The 21,236-nt window shown below is 37.8% G+C and overlaps 2 protein-coding genes across 2 annotated transcripts; one reads left to right on the forward strand and one right to left on the reverse strand.

Moving 5' to 3' along the window:
* Nucleotides 1-1,064: 1,064 nt before the first annotated feature.
* B0T23DRAFT_321286 (uncharacterized protein) lies at nt 1,065-1,250 on the forward strand (the record flags this gene model as incomplete). The annotated part of the gene is made up of 1 exon (XM_062835224.1): nt 1,065-1,250. One exon carries the CDS (start codon nt 1,065-1,067, stop codon nt 1,248-1,250), a length of 186 nt encoding a protein of 61 aa, XP_062690606.1.
* Nucleotides 1,251-1,835: 585 nt separating this feature from the next.
* B0T23DRAFT_384173 (P-loop containing nucleoside triphosphate hydrolase protein) lies at nt 1,836-5,997 on the reverse strand. The gene is made up of 4 exons (XM_062837455.1): nt 5,713-5,997; nt 3,287-5,552; nt 3,081-3,168; nt 1,836-2,619 (listed from the first exon to the last, which is right to left on the reverse strand). The coding sequence occupies exons 1-4, from the start codon at nt 5,748-5,750 to the stop codon at nt 2,054-2,056; spliced, it is 2,958 nt and encodes a 985-aa protein (XP_062690607.1). The 5' UTR covers nt 5,751-5,997; the 3' UTR covers nt 1,836-2,053.
* Between the last annotated feature and the right edge of the window lie 15,239 nt (nt 5,998-21,236).

The raw sequence follows: 21,236 nt of genomic DNA on the forward strand, positions 1-21,236 counted from the left end.
TGTGATTACGTAACCAGCTATTCCTGCCATTATGCATTACCTCCAGGGAGACTGGTGCCTGGAGCCACATGTCAGTGTAGTGTATAGAGTCCAGTTTTGCACAGTTCCTCTGAAATCTCTACCCACCATCGTAAACACTCATCTCCTTTCACTCCAATGCTTGCATACTTCTGTGGGCTAAACTTCACTCCACCACTTCATTCATCTTTCTTTACCCCATGGCCAGTGGGGGAACTTGTCGATGAACGGTTACTTCTATCCAGCCACATATGGTACTCTATGCGCAGGGGAAACAACACACGAATACTATCACCGCCTCCGTATGTCCTCGAGCTAGTGGCCGTTGAGTCCTTTCCTTTTTAGTTGGTGATTGACACACTCTACAGCCATTCAGGAACACTTGAACGAAAACAGAAGGTCGTACTTTTGCTTCATTGCTTGCGTTCAAACAATTGCACCTATCAGTGAAAAGCACCAAAGTCACCACATCCAGTCCACACACACCGTATACTCGATACAGGCGAAGTGTGGTGGTGTACATTACAAAAACGAAGTGGATGAGTTTAATATCTGATCATGGATCTTCTACCGAGAGGTGTCTTGGTTGACCCCATCAGCATTCCCATCAGAGCTTCGTCGCTCCCATCGAGCATCTACAAGCCTCCATCAAGTGCATCCTGTCAGCCTGTCAAGCCTGTTCGCTTCGTTTCTAACAGTTTCCCCATGTCCATCCATGTAGCACCCATGCCATGCCCGGGCCAGAATCGTCTTCAATCCTCCACATCTCCAACCAGGTGCCGATGCTACATGATTATCAAACGATCAGCAAAGGCTGCGCAGAATTGATGTATCTTACCGGACCGGGTCGGGTCGGAAAAGCGCGAACCACCCCCCATCTTCCTTTCCCCTCACAAAGCCACGGAAAACAAAAATTGACGCCGAGTGGTTTCCACTTCGCTGTCCACATCTTTTTTGCAAGTTCAACCGAGGGAAGTCAAGTTTGAGAGGGTTTAATGCCGGAATACTTAGTATCCAATCATCCGCTCCAGATTCAAACCTACGAAATGCCTACCCACCGGAAATCAATACATGGAACACACTGTGATGGCAGTAGCTCGTCATTAGTAACTAGCAGCTTCGTGGTTCAAGCAAAGGACAACTACAGTGTACCAAGATATTATTCCGGTCTTCACTGTACTCACGCCGTGGTGTACATACCTACATTGCTCCATACCAAGCATGCTAGATGAAGGAAGTGGAAAGAAAATCGAAAGAGCCAACGATTAACAATGGCGTTGATGTCGAGAAGAGCGCGATAAGTCAGCGTTCGAGCTGCCATGCCACGGTACACCGGATATAAAGTGAACTCTACGTCTGTTCCGGGAACCGTGCAACAAGCGGTAGTAGAAAAACGGTACTGCGCCTTATGCTCGGCCTATACATACACTGCTTGCGTGCGGTACATAGGTATTCGATTGTACACTTCCGTTGATCGTTGACTACGCTGGATTCGTACCTTGGTATCACATCTCCCGGTACGTTCCCCCTGGAGCTTTGTCCACTGGTGTTTCGGCTTGAAATCGATTCCCATCTCATGTTCAGTTGCAGAAGGCAAATGGAAAACGAACATAGAACAAAACAAAAGGGAACGTAGAACGCGCGGCAACAAGCAAAACTGATGTGGCCGAGGCTCCTTCTCAAGGAAGGAACTATTGACGAATCTATCCGGCTTCTCTTCCTTAACCTACACTGATAGTGTTTCGGTGTCGCACATATGCGGTCCCTATCACATTCAAGTTAGATCACCTCAACATCGTTTTCAAGAGTGACAAGACTTTTCGTGACCATTTACCTTGACATTTGAATTGAACATCTATCTTTCTTTGCTTTCGCACTCCCAGCAAAATTTTTCTCTTTGAAATAGAATCACACGAACGCCCCCCTTCCACCAGGAATGCTTAGACCACCTCTACCCAGGAATTACATAAACGGCGTGGAAAAAAACTGACAAGCCACATTCGTCGTCTCACCCACCCATTTTTCTTTAAGTGCTTCACGCCTCACCCAGGGTGCCGCTCTCTATCAAGCTCTGGTAAAACTCGGGCTCCAGAAACTTGGCCACGCTGACATCCTCGCTCAAGCCCTTGCGCCGCCTCGTCTTGAGCACGAAGTCTCTCGCCGTCGCCTGCGCGTTGGCCATTTGCAGAGGACGCAAGACGATCTCCTTGTCCAATGGATCACCGGGAACAACGTTCCACCTGTCGAAAACTAGACTGACCATGGCCTGGCCGGGCGTGTTGATCCTCAGATCGGTCTCGAAGCCGAAACTGTCGATGACGGGCAGCAGGCCGTTGACGCGGTAGAGCGGGGTGCCGGCAATAGGGCCATCGGACAGGACGTGGCCGCGACGGCGGGCCAGGATGTTGTAGACTGTGCTGACGGCATCTTGAGGACCGGTCATGGAAACCGAGTACATGGGCTCCATCAGGCGAGGCGAGGCCATCAAGAAGGAACTGTAGCAGGCGCGGCGGGACGTGGGGATGATCTGACCACCGCCCCGGAAGATGGCCTCCTGGGCAAGCGACACGTCAATGAGTCGGAACTTGGTGTTGCGTATTGCTGGTTTCACAGACAGGTTAGCACCCAGGAGACATGTGAGGGGGGAAAACGTGGATATCGTGGGAGAAGAGGCCCAGAAGCGTGACTGAGCAGCTCTCGTGAGCCGGACCCATTCAGCCAACGTTGGCCGAGGTGGTGTTCGCAAGGTGCCTCATCGTTGCAGTCTGCAACTTTTTGGGACTCCCCCGCTTGTGAACGCCCAGAACCCCCTTCTGACAAGGGCATCATGCACTGGCAAAAAAAGAGGGACCAGATCCTGTAGTGAAGGCTGCATTCATATCCTGCTTTGGGGCCTCCCTCCCAGCTGCCACTTTCAGCAGGTCACTAGAGCCCCCATACTGCAGGTCTCTACTAATGGTGTCAAGCGCGGCCAAATCTGTAGCCGCTAGGATATATGACTGCATAGGCACGCGGCGGCAGTCGAATGCAAGACGCTCAAAGAAGAGAAAGAGGTAACTTACGCTCTTCGCAAAGCGGGCCTTCCCGGACTGCCCAGTTGAAGCCTTGGCGAATGAAATCCTTGACAGTATTAAGTCGCTTTTTGTCAACCTGTTCATCGCGTTAGTAGCCAGGAAGTAGTAGACGGCCCGGTTCCGACGATCACCGCAAAAACCTGTGTATAACGGCAACTGGTGTCCCGAGCATGGGAAAGGAACTCGCAACTGACCTCTGATGGTAAGGTGTCATCCTGCAAGATGTTGGGTCCCATCTCGTCTGGACCGAAAGCCCAGATACTCCTGGCTGCGAGGAGATCCCAGCCATACTTCTCCTCGAAAAATTTGGCGATCTTTCGTACAGGATCCCGAATCCTGACCGCTCCGGACTCGATGTCCTGCGCGATGCCATCCTCCAATGGCTCCGCCACCATTGTAATGGTGTTCTTCTTGTTGGGGGTAATGGCGTAGCATTTGGTTGCGGACATGTCCTGTACCGTCTCGCAGAATCGAACCACAGGATCCGATACCCTTATCTCCATATCGGCATATAGACGACGTAGGTCATGCAACACGCAGTCCATGTATAGCTCGCCAGTACCAAGAATAATATGCTCTCCCGATTCCTCCACCTTGGTGGTAATGAGGGGGTAGCTCTTGTTGATTTTCCTGATGCCGTCAAGCATCTTGGGTAATTCAGACGGGTTGATGGGCTCGACAGCAACCTTAACGACGGACTGGGTGAAGTGCGAAATAGGCTTGAAGATGTAGGCATCCTCATCATCCTCAAATTTCTTCTCCACAATAGTGGCAGTCTTCACGATCGAGTTGTCAACGCCACCCAACAGAACCCAGTTACCAGCGGGCACGCCGTCGGTCGGGATGTTGTATCGTGTTTCGGCGATGAAGACATCGGATATCCTCGCCATAGCCATATCTTCTTCGTCGTCGATAGAATAACCCTCGCCAAGCACGCGGACCTCTGTGCCAGGGCGCGCAATACCGCTCATCACACGGCCAAACGAATAGAAGCTCTTCGCATCGGGAGCACTGAACAGCTTGGACACATACAACACAAGCGGGCCATTTTGGTCGCAGTTCAGCATAGACTCAGCAACCTTGCTGTCCAGAGGGCCTGTGTAGTACTGTTCGAGCTTTTGCTTTGCAGCCTCAGCCGGCGATGGAATATGCTGACAGACCATGTCTACGAACCCGGTAGATGGCCCAAAGAACTGCTCGCAAACCAATTTCAACAAGACCTTGGGGTCAGTCTTGTACTGCGATGGCTTGAGCTGAATGCCCAACTTTTTCAAGGTACCCTTCAGTTCTTCCGGACTTTCGCTAATCGTATGCGAGTACAACTTGTAAATCGGCTCCATGATGAAGTTGACAAAGGACCTCTTAGCCCCTTCTTCGATAGGTTTCCTTGTGAAACTTCGCTTTCGTGGGTTAAAGTAGATGTCTCCCCAGAGGCGCCTCGCAAACTCTTCCGAGTTGACACCACCATACGTGTCCGAGTACATCTTGGCGAATGACTGGAGAGTGAAACACCAGCCCATGGACGTGCAGGCAAACAGAACATTTCCTCTCTCTGGACTTAACCTCCTCTCTTCACCTCGACCTGGAATTGTGTTCTCAATGACAGTGTTGACTTCTTCGATCACATGCTTGAGTTTGTAATAGGCATCGTTTGGCGGCAACTTGAGCTCGAGAATTAACCGGTCCATCTTGTTGACAATGAGAGTGAGTGGGATGTTCTCCAAAACGGCGTGCTTGATGATTTGTTCTGTGTTGACTTGAACCCCCTCCACAACATCGACCACCAAACAGACACCATCCACAAGCCTGAGCGAGGCCGCAACTTCGTCAACAAAGTCCACATGACCTGGCGTATCGATCATGTTGAAGAGATGTGATTTTCCTTTTGTTCCTTGGAGGACCAGGCTCATGGGCGAAGCCTTAATGGATAACCCTCGTTCCCGCTCGAGGATGTGAATGTCTGTGTACCGCAGCTGCTCGTCGCGCTTCTTTCCCGTTCGCTTCTCAAGTCTGTCCGCAATGTCGTGCGTCTCTAACACCAACATATCCATGAATGCTGTCTTTCCGTGGTGTAGATGTCCAGCAAAAGCCACGTTACGGATTTGTTCGGGGAAGTTCATGAGATCGGCCATGAACGTGCGGTCAAAGTATACGGGAGGTAGGTCTGCTTCTTCGATGCTGAACTTTTTTTGCTCGACAGGGGCGATGATCGGCTGTGTTAACGGTTGCGCATCCTCCTCTTGAACCAAAAGTTCGACGCCCTCGCCATAGACTTGTGCGGCTGTCGGGTAGTACTGCTTGTCTTCGTGGAGAACAACGGCGTTGGAGGGTCCTTCATCGTCAACTTCCATCATCTCCTGCGCCGGAGCTTCTGGGGCTTCCTCTGGGTAATCATCGTAAACGTAGTTTCCAGCGTCGACACCATGTTCGGACTCTTCCTCGGAGGCTTCAGCATCTCCGCTACGAATCGAGAGTTAGCACCGCCGAAAAAGAGAGTATCATTAAGTGAAAGGGATTGGATATTAGCCTCAAAAAGACGATGGAGTCTTGACCAAAACAGAGCCCAGACAGACCATCCTTCTGCGACGCGACGACGTCATGGAGATAGCATGATACGTACATGAAGTTTCCGAACTCGTCGTACAAATCGTCGTCCATCGTGTATTGTCGATTATGATTGAGCGTTACTCCAAAACCACTTTGTCTCGAAAAGGGTAGCTGTCACGTTGTTGAGCAATGGAAGTTCAGAGATCTTGACTGGGACGTTTGCTGGATTTTCGTCGCTGTCTTTGCGCAAGGCTGATGTCAACCAGTGAACTCTCGCCGCGGCGCGGCGCAGTGGACCAAGCTTCAACCGTGTAGCGCTGGACTTGAAGGTCCCTTGCAACTAACGAAAATGGCAGACTTCATTAAATGGTAGAGACTAGTGTTTTAGTAATGTGGCCCTAGCTTCCACATCGACAGCGGGAAGTGGCTGGTGCGCAGATCGAGAGGTAGTACAGCTCCAACGTTATCAGATCATCTGATAAAATATTTGCTCGCAATGATGGCACCACGGGTCCACGGCAGAGCATGCAAGCAGATTCACGCAGCGGACCACGTCAGAAACCATATACTTGGGGGGTTCTGGGCGCCAAGGCTTTCTTTCCCCCTACATTCCATATAGGGGGAGCCGAAAAGTTGGGACAGTATTTTAAGTTGGGACATCAGGAATCTTAGCGTTTCCTATAGAAAAGTGTTAGCGAAGATTTCAGTCAGCCATTCTATTACGACACCTAATTCTAAAATTCCGAAAAAAAATCCAGAAGTAATAAGAAGTATTCCAAAGAGCCTCTATAAATGTCACGATGCCGACCAGGAAGGACTTGGAGAAGACGTAATATTGTACAAAGAGGAGAAGATTAGAAGAGAGCAGCGAAAACTTTATTCCTAGACTATATATATAAACTAAGTAGAGACTTGATAGAATTAATTAAAGGACGGTTGGGTTATAATAATAGAATATCGAGAAGGACGGGACTATATTATATAGTACCGTAATAGTACCCCCGGCCTTAAAACGCAATTAACCTTAATTACAAATAAAATAAAAATACCGCAAACTCCCCGCTCCCCTACCGTAATAGTATTACTATATACTTACACTCGCTAAAATACATTACCGACTATATGCTACCTACCGAAAGGCTATTACCTTCGGTAATAGAAATAACGCTACACTAATCCCAATTCGGTCTTAATAATACAAGTACCGTACGTTACATATTTCCCTCACTTCTTCTTTCACTTTTTCCTCCTACTTTTACTCCTTCCTTTTTTTTCTTAATAATAATATATTATTACTTCCCTTTATAATAGTACATTACTAATAAAATATTTATACCCTATTCTTATTTTACTATTACTTTCCTACTATTATTATAAATAAAAAAAGTCTTAAAAGGAAATATATACTATACTACCGAAATAGCCGAAGGACGTACTACCGCCCGCAAGGCCGTAATATCGACCCTCGCACCTAAATTCAGCTATATACCTTACCTTTATTATTACAACCTAAACGTTAAAATCAACGGTACTACCCTACTAAAGATCCCCTACTTTCTTTCTATAGGGAAGAAAAAGAAATATTATTATTACTATACGTTTAAAAATAATTACAATCCCGTAAGTATTCTTAAAAATCCTAAATCTAAGGCCTTACTAATAAAATAAAGCCATTCCACTAATAGCTAGAAATACTTTTAATACTATTACCTTAATTATTTAGGCTACCTCTTTTTAAAAGAAGAAAGATAATAAATTTATTTAGAACAAGGTTATTTGTATAACCATCGCTACCGAAATATAAAAGTTTCTTAAGAATTTTATAATAATTAAAAAGGACGTCCGTAGCGATTAGGGATTTATTAATATTAAAAAAACTATTAAAAAAATTATAAATAATATTATACTAATAAAGTATTAGTAAAGGTATTTAAATAAATTACTAATATTATATCAGCGCGCTAACGTCTATACTACTATTAATTTATATTATAATATACTTATAATTACCGGCGGTCTTCACTCTACCTTCAATATACTTACAGTCGAATATTATATTTAGGTTGAAGATATTAAACCCCGTTTTATAGAGGGAGATATTAATTACGTATAGTAAACCTTAGTAAAATTCTAATTCTATTCTAGTATTAAAATTAAAGTATTTTACATAGTTACTAGCATTAAAGATACGATTCTTAAGAATATTAAAGAGTTTATTAATTAAATTATATTTAATTATCCGAATTAAACTAAAATATAAAGTAACTACCTTATTTATAGTATATTAGCGTCCCTATATTAAGGGTATTATTATCACGGGCAAAGGGTAGGTGGTAGATGTGATTATGCGTAATTGCACGAAGGAGAAAGGAAGAGAAGTGTAGCCGAGTGCCTAGAAGGCTGGCTTTATGAAGGTAACCGCCGGCGGGTCTGATAGACCTGCGGTAGGTAGCGTTCTAATTAATTAATTGCCGGTAATAATCGGCTTACCGGCGGTAATAATAATATACGGCAGTCTTAGAAGCTATTGTACGCTGGTACTAGGTATAAGGTATATAGGCTAACTCTATAACACTTCCCTGGACTAAAAGAAGCTATATAGTTAACTAATATTATATAAAATAATAGAAATCCTTATTAAATAAACGGTCCGCTCTTGAAAAATCTTTACTACTATTAATAATTATTATTATAACCTCCGCTACGGAGCTAGAGCTTCCTACTCTACCTCCTTTTCCTTTTCCTTCCGCTTTTTCTCCGCTGCTGTTTAGGCTAGTAGGTATAGCGTTTCCGGGTGTCTATTGTAGAAGGCCTATATTATATTGGAGGCTATAAATATATTAACGTACAGTTATTATAACGGTGTGTACGGGGGTGCTTAAATTATAAAGTATTCCTAATAGCCCTTATTATTCTTTTAGTATTCGTCTATCTTTTTAAATTCGTATTTAATAGAGTCCTCCTTATTATCGGTCTTCCTTATAGTCCGGCTATAGTTAGTACGAACGTTCTATTCCTTCGAATTTATTTATCCTAGGAAATTTTTTTTATTCTATAATTTGATTTTATTAATATAGAATATTGGACTATATTTTATATTAATTGGAAGTTTGAGTATTATTTAATAGCTATTTACTTTGAGGATTTTGAAAGGGCCTTTGAAGAGAGGTGTGAGTTTAGTATAGGGGCGGCTAGTATCGAGGTTCTTAGTATTGAGAAGGATTTTGTTTCTTACTTTATATTTTAGGGCGTCCGATTATTGAACGTTCGTATTACTTTTATAATACTATTATATTTAATAAGCCTAATTGGTAATAAAGTTTAAGATTTTCTTAAAATAGTCGGTTAATTTATTAGTTTTAAAGTATTTTATTTATTATATTATTAATATTTTTAGCGGGTATAGCTTTACTAGTTCAATGCTTATACGGGGGTAAAATTTATAATTAATAAAGAAAGGGGAGATATTGGTAGTTTTAAATATTAGATTATTATTAACGAATTCTGTGATTAGTAATTAATTTATTTAATTATTTTAAACCTAATTAATATAAAAACAGGAAGTAACAACGCTATATTGCCGATGCGGCGTAGGGAAGGAGACGTTCGAGCACCTAGCGTTAGAATGCCGGGAGACGGAACAAACCTGGCTTTAGGGCGAAGGTGCACTCACGTGGCCGACGAATGAGGAGGAACTCCACAACGAGCTCGAAACGAACGCGGAACGGATCCTAAGATGGGCCCTGCGGCTAGGGAGGCTATAAGAATACGAATTGGTAGTCAAAATTGAGAAGGCGAGGGAAATGGAAGAAACGCTCGGGGATGTGGACTAGTGCATTTAATTGTGTGTGTGAAAGACCCGGCCGAAGCCGGTAGCTACTAAACCGGAACGGAACCGCATCGGAACCGACAAGAAGCCGACCAGACGTATACTAGACGTATCGAAGGCAGCCCCGGAAGAAAATTAAACTACAACTAGACTAGGGGAATCGGGGAACCAACTATTCTGCATCGCTACTATCTAATATCGTATCGGTATTATTATAAGCCTCAACCTCCTTAGGATTATAGTTATCCTCCAAGTCGGAACCTCTATTATTATCCTTATTGAAATCTTCGGTAACGACGCTAATAGGCACCGTCTTTATACCGTAGCGGGGCCGGATAGAAGTTGAATTATCGATTGGACCTATATTTAAGATGCGATTATAAATATTACGAATAGTTTATTCGATACTAATAAGCTATATAAAGGAGGTTAGTGGAAGTACTAATATAGGAGCGATACGGGGTACCTACGGCGGAGAGGTAGGTGTCGAGGCCATCCTGCTTGGTACGGACTGCTATTATTCCCTTGCTAATATATATAATGTCGATAGTAGTTATATTAACCTTATTGGAAAGAAGGCGGATGGATTCTTCGACTTTCGCGATATAGAGACGAATTACGGCGACATCGTTACGAAGTATAGTAAGGTCTATAGAGGTGTCGATAGTAGCGTAGGTGAATTTTTTCTTCTTAGTAGGGGATTCAACCGTAGTTATCGAATTAGAAGCCGGGAAATTACCGATAGAGGAGGGCTCGGCGCCGGCGCAGTCCGTTGTAACCTACGCAGCGGCCGCAGCCTCTACCTTACCGATAAAAGCCTTGAGATCGCCCTTAGTAGTATTATAGCCGCGTAGAGCCGTGGCGGCTTCGATAAAGGTATGTACTAGAGGAGTAAGCTTAATATCCGGGTACTCTTCGGTCCTCTTTTATAACCGGCATTTGCGGTAGGGAGCAAAGGGACGGACTATTTTGCGGATTAGAAACGAAGATACTACGGTAACGGTACGGATATTTATAGGGATCCTGGAGATATTAAGCCTAGTCGAAAGTAGTTCTAAAAGCGGCTATGTCCTAGTAAATTAAAGGGAGGGTGTGTTGGAGCCTACGGGTGCAAGCCTTATATTATTTGTAGTTCGTAGGAGTCTAGAAGTACCCTATAACGGCGCTTTTCTTTTCTAGCGTCTCCTTTAATAAATATTTCCGAATTTTCTCGAGGGTGACGGGCTTGACGGGGGCGTCGTTATACGGCGAATTAGCGGGGCCGATGTTAGGAGGCACTATATCCGAAGCGGCGCCGCCCTCCGAATCGTCGGGGGAAGCCGTAGCCTTTACAGCCTTAGCCGCCTTTAAAATAGGCGTCTTTTTAGCAGCGCTATTAGGTTTCTTATACGGTATTATAAAGTAGTAGCAGTACCGGTTCGGGTTGGGTACGGACGAGTAGCGGCGGCGGACTCGGTTAGAATACGGATACAACGCAACAAAGGCGGTAGCATAGTATAAGGAAGAAAGAAGGGAAGGAAGGAGGGAGCCGGGTCGAGGTTTCCTTTATGGAAATATTTGGGCGGCCCAGGATAATATAATTAAGGAAAGATAGAATAAAAGACTGCTAACCATAGAGAAACCGCGGTAGGAGGACGAAGGAAGGACAGCTACAGGCCGGAGCCGGGTCGGCCACGCACACAACACAAATTCATAGCCTCGGTCATAACGGTGAAGTTATACCGAGAGGAAGGAAATCGGGAAGGCACGGAGCCAACACGGCGCCGTTGCAACAGCGAAGCGGAGGGTTTTCACCCGGCCACTACGGCACGGTTTTTCCCACCGACTACGAGCGAAGCAGCACCGCGTGCCCACTGGGCGGACTATGTATATAGTTAGCGTGTATAAGACTAATAATAATATAAAAATATAAATATTTTTTTATTTTTATATTAATATATTTAGTTTAGTTATTAATAGTAGGGTGGAAAGTAGAGGAGGGTTTAAGGGTAATTTTTAATTATAATAATAAAGTTCTCTAGAATTATAAAATAAATTAGGTATTACGGTTAGAGATAATAGAGTCCGGTAGATTGTAAATATTATAGACCTTCTTAATAAAATACTTTATTAGTTCTTCTACTATCAAGCCGACGGTAGGAATATAGTATCTTATTTTAGTTAAACGGTCGACGATAATTGTAATATATTTAAATTCTTATTTACAGCGTAGGTATAGAGTTAGTAGAGTAATATAATTAATAGAGATGTTCTTCTATAGTGCGAATAGTATTGCTAGCGGTTTTAAGAAACTATAGGGGGTATGTTGTAATAGTTTGGATTTGGCGTATGCTAGATACGTTTTATAGTATAATTTAACGGTAATATATATTTTTAATTAAAAGAAGGATTGTAATAATAATAAATAGGTTTTTTTACGGCCCGGGTATCCGGTTAATAGTAAATTGTAAATATAGTAGAGGAATAAAAGGTGAAGTTCTATATTAGTAAGGTTGATGAGGATAGTGTTATAAAAGTACGTTTGTCCTTAGATTGTTTGGTATTTAGCGAATAGGACCCTCTTTATATAATTTTTAATTTTTTTAAATTATATTCGATAGTTAAGGTCGGATAAATAGGCAATAATGTTTTATAGAATAATCGATTTTTCGTAGCCTTTTATTATTAAATTATTTATTAATTTTTTATTTAGAATTTTTAATTTATAAATATATTTAGTACTAATAGGGACCTTTTCGCTTCCATCCTCTAAAACGAAAGTTCTATTAATAAAAATATTATAATTGAATAAAACTTTATTTTTAGTTAATAATTATTCGTCGGTTTTATTTTTGGGTAAATCTTCTAGCTTCCTATTTAGTATATCAGGATATATTTATAGTAATCCGGGGCGATATTTAATAGTGAAATTAAAATGAAAGAGAAAATAAGATTAATATATATAATAGGGAGTAAGTTGTTTATTAATTGTAAAGGTTTTTAAATTCCTATAGTCGGTTAGAATTTCGAAAGGTTTTTAGGTTCTTTTTAATTCGGGGCGCTATTTTTCGAGGGTTTTAATAATAGTTAATAATTTTTTATTATAAATATTATAATTATATTTAATTAAGGAGTGCTGTTGGTTGAAATAGGCGATTGGGTATAAGATGCTTTTTTTGTTGTATTAGGATAGAATATTATTGTAAGTTTAGTTCGAAGTATCCGTTTCGATAATGGTTTATTTCGATTAATTATAGATCTAGAGTATTAGATTATTATTAAAAACCTTTTTGAAAGTTTTAAAAGATTTTTAGTAGCGGTTGGTCTATTATTATTCCGCTGATTTCTTTATTAATTCGTATAATAGATTGGCGATAATCGAGAAATGTTTAATAAATTATTAGTAGAAATTAGTAAAACTTAGGAAATATTATAGTGCCTTCTTAGTTTTTGGAGCCTCCTAAGTTATAATAGTAGATACTTTATTAGGATTTATTTCGAATCCTCTTAGGGTAATAATTAGATTAAAATATTTTGTCCTTATAATATAGAATTCGTATTTATTAATATTGATTTATAGCCTGGTTCGAATTATTTATTATAGGACTTCCCTAATATAGTTTTTGTAGTCTTCTTTGTTATTTAAATAAATTAAGACGTTATTGAGATATATTGTTGTATATATATTAAGGATATTATATAGGATATTATTAATATAGTTTTAGAAGGTTCCTGGGGCCCTTTGGAGGTTGAATAGGTAGATAATAGATTTATAGAAATTAAAACGGGTAATGAAAGTAGTAAGTTATTTATACTTTTCCTTTATACGGATCCTATTAAATATAGCGATTATATTGAGTTTAGTGAAAATTTTTGTATGGTAAATAGTATTGAGGGTTTTTTTAATTAGTAGGAGTAGGTAATACGTTTTTAATATTATATTATTAATATTACGGTAATTAATATAAATACGGACGCTACCGCCGGATTTCTTTATTAAAAGAATAGGAAATACGGCCGTAGATTGTAATAGGCGAATAAAATTCTTTTTTAAATTTTTATTAATTTATTTCTTAATAACGATAGTTTTAATTAGGAATATATAGTATAAGTGTACGTTGGGGGGGGTTATTCCCGGTTGGAATTTAATTTTATAGTTATATGAATGGTTGGACGGGATTTCTTTAATTAACGATAGGAGGAAGGTTATTACTTTGTTAATATATTATTATTCTTCCAATTCCTTTAAGATAGTGAGAATTTTATCCTTTATTTTAATTGGATAGTCGGCCTTATTAAAAAAATTTTTTATATTTTTATTAGAGATTTTAGTTAGGTGTATATAGTAGATTATTTCTTTATAAAGTAGGGTGTCTTCGTCGAGGTTTCTGGTGAGGTGAATTACTTTAGTAAAAATTATAGTTTCTTTAAATTCTTTAGAGGAGTAAGTATTAATTAGGTTATTAATAAAGTTATAGAGGAGTAGGGGAAGACTTTTTTTAAATTATTGTCCGTTATTCTCTATTATATTAGCGATTATCTTTTCAGTTAAATCTATATCCTAGACCTCCGCTATAGCCGCTAATCTTTTAATTTCGGTATAATTTATAATATATAATTATAATTATTAAGATTCGTAGATAAAGTTGAAAGTGGCTATATTGAATTCTTTAATATTATTAGATTTAATAGGAGTGGTATTATCGGGGTTATAGTAATAGCAGGTTCGGGGGCGTTTTATACCTATAGAAATATATTAACCGTTAAAGTAAATATAAGGTTTGTAGGGCGCTGGATTTTTGGTTTTAATAAAAAGTACGGCTATATTTATAATATTAATTTTAGACCCGGCTTTACTAATTATTAGTATTTTAACGGGGGTAGAAGTAAATTAATAATTAACTTCGAGAATTCTTAGTACGGGGTTTAATAATATTAGTATTATTTAATTAGGGTTAGTAATTTTATTAATTAATATTGGCTTTAACAATATTAAAATTATTTTAATAAGGGTAGTAACTTTATTCTTTAAAGTTAATTAAGGAATTAGAATTAGTAGAGGAGTAAGAATAGTTTTACTACGGATAGCCGCAATTGAAATTTGGTTAGTAAGAATTTTCGGGGCTACTAATTAATTTTTAATAAAGTCAGTAGGTAGGTAACGGCCTTTATAAGCGAAATTAGTAAAATATATTCCGTATTAGTTGTAGTTAATTTTGGGTTTATAGTATTATATTTATAAGAAATTTAAAATAACCGGATATTTCTTTAAAATATTATAAATTAGGAAGGTGATTATTTCGTTATAGTATCCGATATGGAGTTTAATTATTATTCCTTTAGAAATAATACTTTTAACGATTCTATTAGTGAGGATAAATTTCTTTACGTAGTGGAGGTAGAAATAGGGAAAGTTATATTTAATAATAAAAGAGCGATTAATAAAAGTAAATACGGAGTAGTTAGTATTAATAAAGGAAATATAATAATCTTTATATAATTTAGTTATAATGTAAGATAATAAAAGTATTGAATTTGGGGAAGTAGAATTATTTAATAATTATATTTTAATTTCCTCTAAATCCTTTAATTCCGAGGAACTTAAAATTTATTTCTATAATAATAATCGGAAGGGTTTTTGTATACGATTAGGTATAGAAGTTAAATATTTTCCGGTTTATTGTAGTATTTGCTATTAGTGGTAGTAGTGGTGGGGGTTACGGTAGGAGCGGCGGGGGCGGTAGCGGGCGTAGTTTTAGTATTATAGACCTTCTTTTTATTGCGGCGGTCTTTATTATAGCCCTTACCCTTATTCTTCTTACTTTTATTATATTAGGGGCCCTAAGTACTATAGTTAATAGAAGTAAGGTAATTACTAGTAATATAATTATTATTATTATAATAGCGGTACTTATTATTATAAGTATATTAGTTAAAAATATCTTTGTAGATGAAGATAGTGAGGTTAATAGTATTAAGGTCTATTTTATTATTACCTTAGCTAATTGGAATATTATTAATATTATAGGAATTAAAAGCGCTATTTGTATTAGTATTATTATTAGAATTTCTATTAGCGGCGGGGACGCTATTATTAAAAAGACGAATATTTATTTTGTAGCGGTAGTTAATATTTTTTAAATTATTTGCGATAGTGCGGTAGATTGCGAATTATTTTTTGAAATTATTAATTTCGGGAAGGTTGCAATATACGAAGGCGTTATAGAGGCGTTTATTAATTTTATTATATAGGTAGTAAACTTTTATAGAATTATTAAAGTTATAGAGGTTTATTAGATTAGTAAATTTTAATTCGAATTTTATAAAAGATATATTCTTTATAAAGAATTCTTTAAAACGACGGTTAGCGTTTATCTTTAAATTAATATTCTAGAAATAGGTAATTAGATATTCTATGAATTTGATGTTAGTCTTTTAATGTTAGGAATTTATATTTCCTCTATTTTAAATAATATTTAAATTATTTTGAATATTGGATAAGATTTCGGGATTTAGTAGTATAGTAGTGCGAATAATTTTAATATTTTTATTAATATAGAGGAGGGGGTTGTATTTTTATTGAGATAAAATGCGGAAATGTTATACTTTAAAGATTTTATATTTATAGGTTGTATTAATATTTTCCTTATTAGTGAAGATTGGCGGGTTTTTTATAATTTGTTTTAAAGATAATATTTTATTAATATTAGTACCGGTGGTTTTGTTAAGGTTATTGAGTAGGGATTAGATATTAGTATTGTGAGATTTAAGGGCGGTGTAGTTTGTATTGAGATTATTATATTTTTTTAAAGGTTATTAAATTCGACTATTAAATTGAAATAGTTAAAGTTCTTTTAATTAAAATTATTTTAGGTTTTAATAATTATTTTATAAATAGTCTTTAATTCGTCTTCGTTATATTTAAGGTCGATAGTAATATTTTTGTATTGAGTAAGGTTATTATAGTAAAGGCGATTAAGCGGGGCGATAATTAATTGAAAAGTAGGGTTTTAAATAATAATATTAATTATATCGAGGTAAGTACGAGGGATAGTTTTCTTTTCTTCGTTATTATTAATATTAATAAGAAGGTTATTAATTATTATTAAAGGAAGGAGTTCGACGAGTACGGTTTAATAAACGGCGACGTTGGTAGTATTAATAATTTTATTAAATACTTTATAAATATTATTTAAATTAAATAGTATACTTTTGGGAGGGGTATTAAGGTTAATAAGATTATTAATACTATTAATAGGAGAGAAGGACGTATAGTCACTACTTTCGTTATAAGATATAAGAAAGGTAGTTGTACGAAGTGGTCTTTTATTCTTTGGATGAAGAGTATTTACTTTTATTTATTAAATAAAGGGAGTAAAATTATAATTGCAATTATTGTAATTTATAATTATCGGTATTTAGAGTGTTGGATTCGGCGATTCGATAAGTAAGGCGATTCTTGTACGCGCGTTGATTGAGAATTAATAGTGCGATGAAAGAGAATAGGTTTGCACTGTAAATACAATAGTTAAAAAGTGTAATTAATTATTACGGGTAAAGGGTAAGTGGTAGATGTGATTATGTGTAATTGTACGAAGGAGAAAGGAAGAGAAGTGTAGCCGAGTGTTTAAAAGGCTAGCCTTATGAAGGTAACTGTCAGCGGGTTTAATAGACCCGCGGCAGGTAGTGTTTTAATTAATTAATTGTTGGTAATAGTCGGTTTGCCGGCGGTGATAATAGCGTACGGCAGTCTTAGAAGCTACTGTACGCTGGCACTAGGCACAAGGTACATAGGCTAACCCTGTGACAATTATATTACTAAGATTAGAAATTAAATTCTTTATTAGTATTCTAGGGGTATAATCAGCTAGGGTAATTATAATAGAATATTTAAATAACGTAATTAGAAAGGTAGTATAACCGTAGCGATTCGTTATTAAATATATTAAATAAAGTAGTCCTATATTTTTAAAATTATAAAAATTATAAAACTATTATAAAGTAATTATAAAGAAAAAACTATAGAGATTTTATTAGATATTTAAAATTAAGTATAATTACCTTAATTACTTGATTCGGTTAAGAGTAGGAAGGGGTAATTTATAGTAATAATTACTCCGGCAATATATTAATTACTAATCTAACGCTCCTACAATAAGTAAATATTTCAATACCGTTCTTATATAATTAGGGGCTAAATTTCCCTAGGTTTTAAATATGAAAATCCTTAATATCGTTAATATTTACTTAAAAATCTTTAATAGATTACTAATCAGGGCGGTAGGGCTTCGGCTATTTAATCTAATATTCGAAATTACTATTTTTATTTTATTACGAATTTAAAATATATTTAAAGTATTATTCTTCTTCCCTAAAATTAATTAGCGAAATAATAACGCTATAGACCTATTAATTTAAAATTTTATTAAATATAGTTTAGCTTAAAAAGCCTTTTTAATAGGGGCGGACGAAAGAAATATAGAAAACCGGGAAGACTTTATACAAGGGATTTATAATAATAATAATAGCCTAATAATATATTTTCTCAATAGTAAAAGGGTCCACCTATTTATTAAAAAGTTTAGGGGCCGGGCGGCCCTAATTTTAATACTATATATTTATTTAAATTTTATTACTTATAGTATAACAGGGAATATTAGACCGGTACAAATCGGTATAATAATAATAACGTTCCTAGGCCTCTTCTATAAATAATCGAATTCTAAAAGTAACCCTATCGACCCGCTCTTTAATATTATACATATTAAAGAATTCCTAATATTATACTACCAACATAGGGCTAGTCCGGTAATTAAGAAGCTCAGTACCTATCTTCGGGTACTATTTATAATTAATAAAGAACGGTAAAAGGCTAATAGTTTTAAAAATATAATTATTAATTACAAATTTAGTAAGGGGGAACTACTATAATTAATCGTCCTAATTGTCACGGCGAACAGAGGGAAGGAATGCGACAAAGCGACAATGACCCTACTATTGAATAAAGATCGAAAGATAAAGAAGAAAGAAAACTAGAATACAAAGATGGATTTGCAGTACGAAAGATATAGATCTTATACACTACCAAGAACCTTATAGTAGGCTTGTTAAGGCCACTGCTTCAGGGCCACTACGTAAATGACCAGAATGACTAGAATAACCAGCGGCTGAGCCGCGCCGTCACATCACCCCCCCCTCAAAAAAACTCGCCTCGAGTCTTTTAGAAACAAGAAAAGAAAAGAAAAAAAATCTAGCGCACGCACACTAATTCGAACCGACGACCTTTTCCCGGCAAAGGGTACGTACCTTCGTAGTTGTTAAATACAATATCTTTGGGGTACCAACCTATTGCACACTGCGCTATCGTTCCAAGTCGTAGCAATTGTTGTCCAGAAGTCCCCGTTAAGTCGCTTAAGAGCGTATCCTTTACAGTCCTCTATTCTCCCAACAACGATCATTTCCTCCTTGCCCTCAGCGATCTCCTCCTCTTACCCTTCTATATTGGACGATTATCATTATCGTGGTCCTCGATGAATCGATCCTCTACTGTAGCTTCTAGCTATGCTTGTAACCTTACTAGGGGTTCCGGTGCCGACGGATTCTCTCTGTAGTACGCCTTTAACGTTATAGCCGCGTTTTTAAAATTGCTAGTTAACTATTATTTAAAATCTAAGTCCCAACCCCTCCACTATATTTAGTATTCCAATTTACTATAGTACAATCGTATAGTAATAATATAATCGACCTCCCATTCCTCCTCTACATTATTTACAATTTCACCTACTAGTCTCGGTACCTCCTACCCCGGGAATGGATTGTCTAGGTATTTGCGAAGGCGGTCCGGGGAGAATTAGTTCGTTAGTTTCCAATTGGTCGGCAAATTTAATCGATAAGCGTAGCCAACCTTCTTAATAATCTTAAATACTTGCCTAATCTTTAGAAAATCTAATTTATCGCTAGGTCGGCCTTCTATCGACCAATTCTTTTTAATAATAAAGACACGATCTCCCACGTCGAAATCTGGGTCCCTTCTGTACTTATTTACCTATATTGCTTATTTCCGTTGTACTTGAATAATTGCCTCGCGGGCCTTGTCGATGTATCTTTAAATCCGATAGGCGGCATTTCAAACGTCTTATCGTAAAAGTCGCTCTATTATTAGCACGTTTTTAAGTAGGGTAGAGGTCTTCTAGTCGGTAAAGGATAGTATAGGAAAGCCGAATATAACCTTGTAAGGTTATAACCCCGTACTCTCGTAGTATAACCCGTTTTGTGCGAAATCTATAGTAAGGATTAAGTCCGACTAATTATCTTGAACATAGTTGATGAATGGTCGTAACCTTTGATCCAGATATTTGTACAAGTTTTCGACTTGTCCTACTATTTGAGAATACCCTAGAAATGCAAAGCTCTACTTAGTACCTACAATATTAGACATCTCTTAACTGAAGGACGACTTAAATTATAGTCCCTAATCGCTTACTACCTTTTAGGGAGGTCCGAAGATCCGGAATGGGCCTTAGTAATAGAGGTAACAAACTTCCTTACTAGTAATATTACTTTTATATAGAATAAGCCAACTGGCTTTAGACAATGGATTGATAATACTAAAAATATTATTAAAACTATATTTATCTATAGGCATCTTTTTAAAGTCGATAACTATTCGGCGCTATAGTCTTTTCTATATTTCCGTAGCCTATATCTTTCCCAGTATCTTATCCCGTACGTGCTTCGAGGTATAGTACGTTATACAGTTTGCTACGTAACGATCGACGTTATTTAATAATCTAGGCTACTAGTATTTAATAGTAATAAATTTCCTAGTTTTGTTCCTTCCGGGGTGGGTGGTAACGATTCTATTATAGTACTCCCGTATAGCCTAAATTCGGAGATTTCCCTAGTTTAGAACTACTAGTCGTCCTTAATATAGTAGGGTTTATCCTTAAAATATTATAAACCCGGAGTCCTATTCTTCTGTTTTCTAATAATATCCTTCTAAGTTAGGATATTCCTTATTTGCTTATAGTAGATTTATTACTAATTCATATTCAGTGCTGGCCAGACGAGCGTCTTTTAATAAATTCAAAATATAGATTCGTAGGGCTGTGGGAAGTAGTGACGACGGCTGTTCGTCCTCCCCCCCTCCTAGTACTTCTAATAGTTTAAATAACCGTATATAGCACTATATATCCTTTTTATCTTTCTATATTTTAAAGTCCTCGGCCTTTCGCAATAGAGTATCGGCGGCCGCGTTGTCTTTTCTAGGGCGATACGTAATGTGAAAATTGTATTGTGACAACGTTTCTGCCTAGGCTACCTGCCTAGAGTTCAGCAGCCTTTTCGTATTAAAATACTTAAGAGTTTTGTAATTCGTAAAAATTATGAATAGTCCCTATTGCAAGCCGACCAACTCCGTTCGCTAACACAAGAGTCCCCTTATTACAGCTAATATCTCCTTATTATAGATCGGATAATTGTATTCCGCGCCTTGCATTGTTTCGGAATAGAAGGCGATAAGGTGCTAATTATCTTTATATTCCTATAATAGTACGCCAATTAGTACGCTATTGGAAGCGTCGGTTTCCATCCTTATTATCCTTCCGTATTCGAAATAGGCTAATATTAGGGCGTCGAATAACCTTTTCTTTAATTTATTAAATGTAATTTAGTATTCGAGGGACTAATTAAAGAGTTTGCCTTTCTTAGTTAGCTTTGTTAAGGGCTTAGCAATTCTACTATATTCGCGTACGAATTTCTAATAAAAATTGCAGAATCCTAGGAAAGAC

The sequence above is a fragment of the Neurospora hispaniola genome, assembly GCF_033458365.1.
Source record: "Neurospora hispaniola strain FGSC 10403 chromosome Unknown B0T23scaffold_6, whole genome shotgun sequence".
Classification (NCBI taxonomy): Eukaryota; Fungi; Ascomycota; class Sordariomycetes; order Sordariales; family Sordariaceae; genus Neurospora; species Neurospora hispaniola.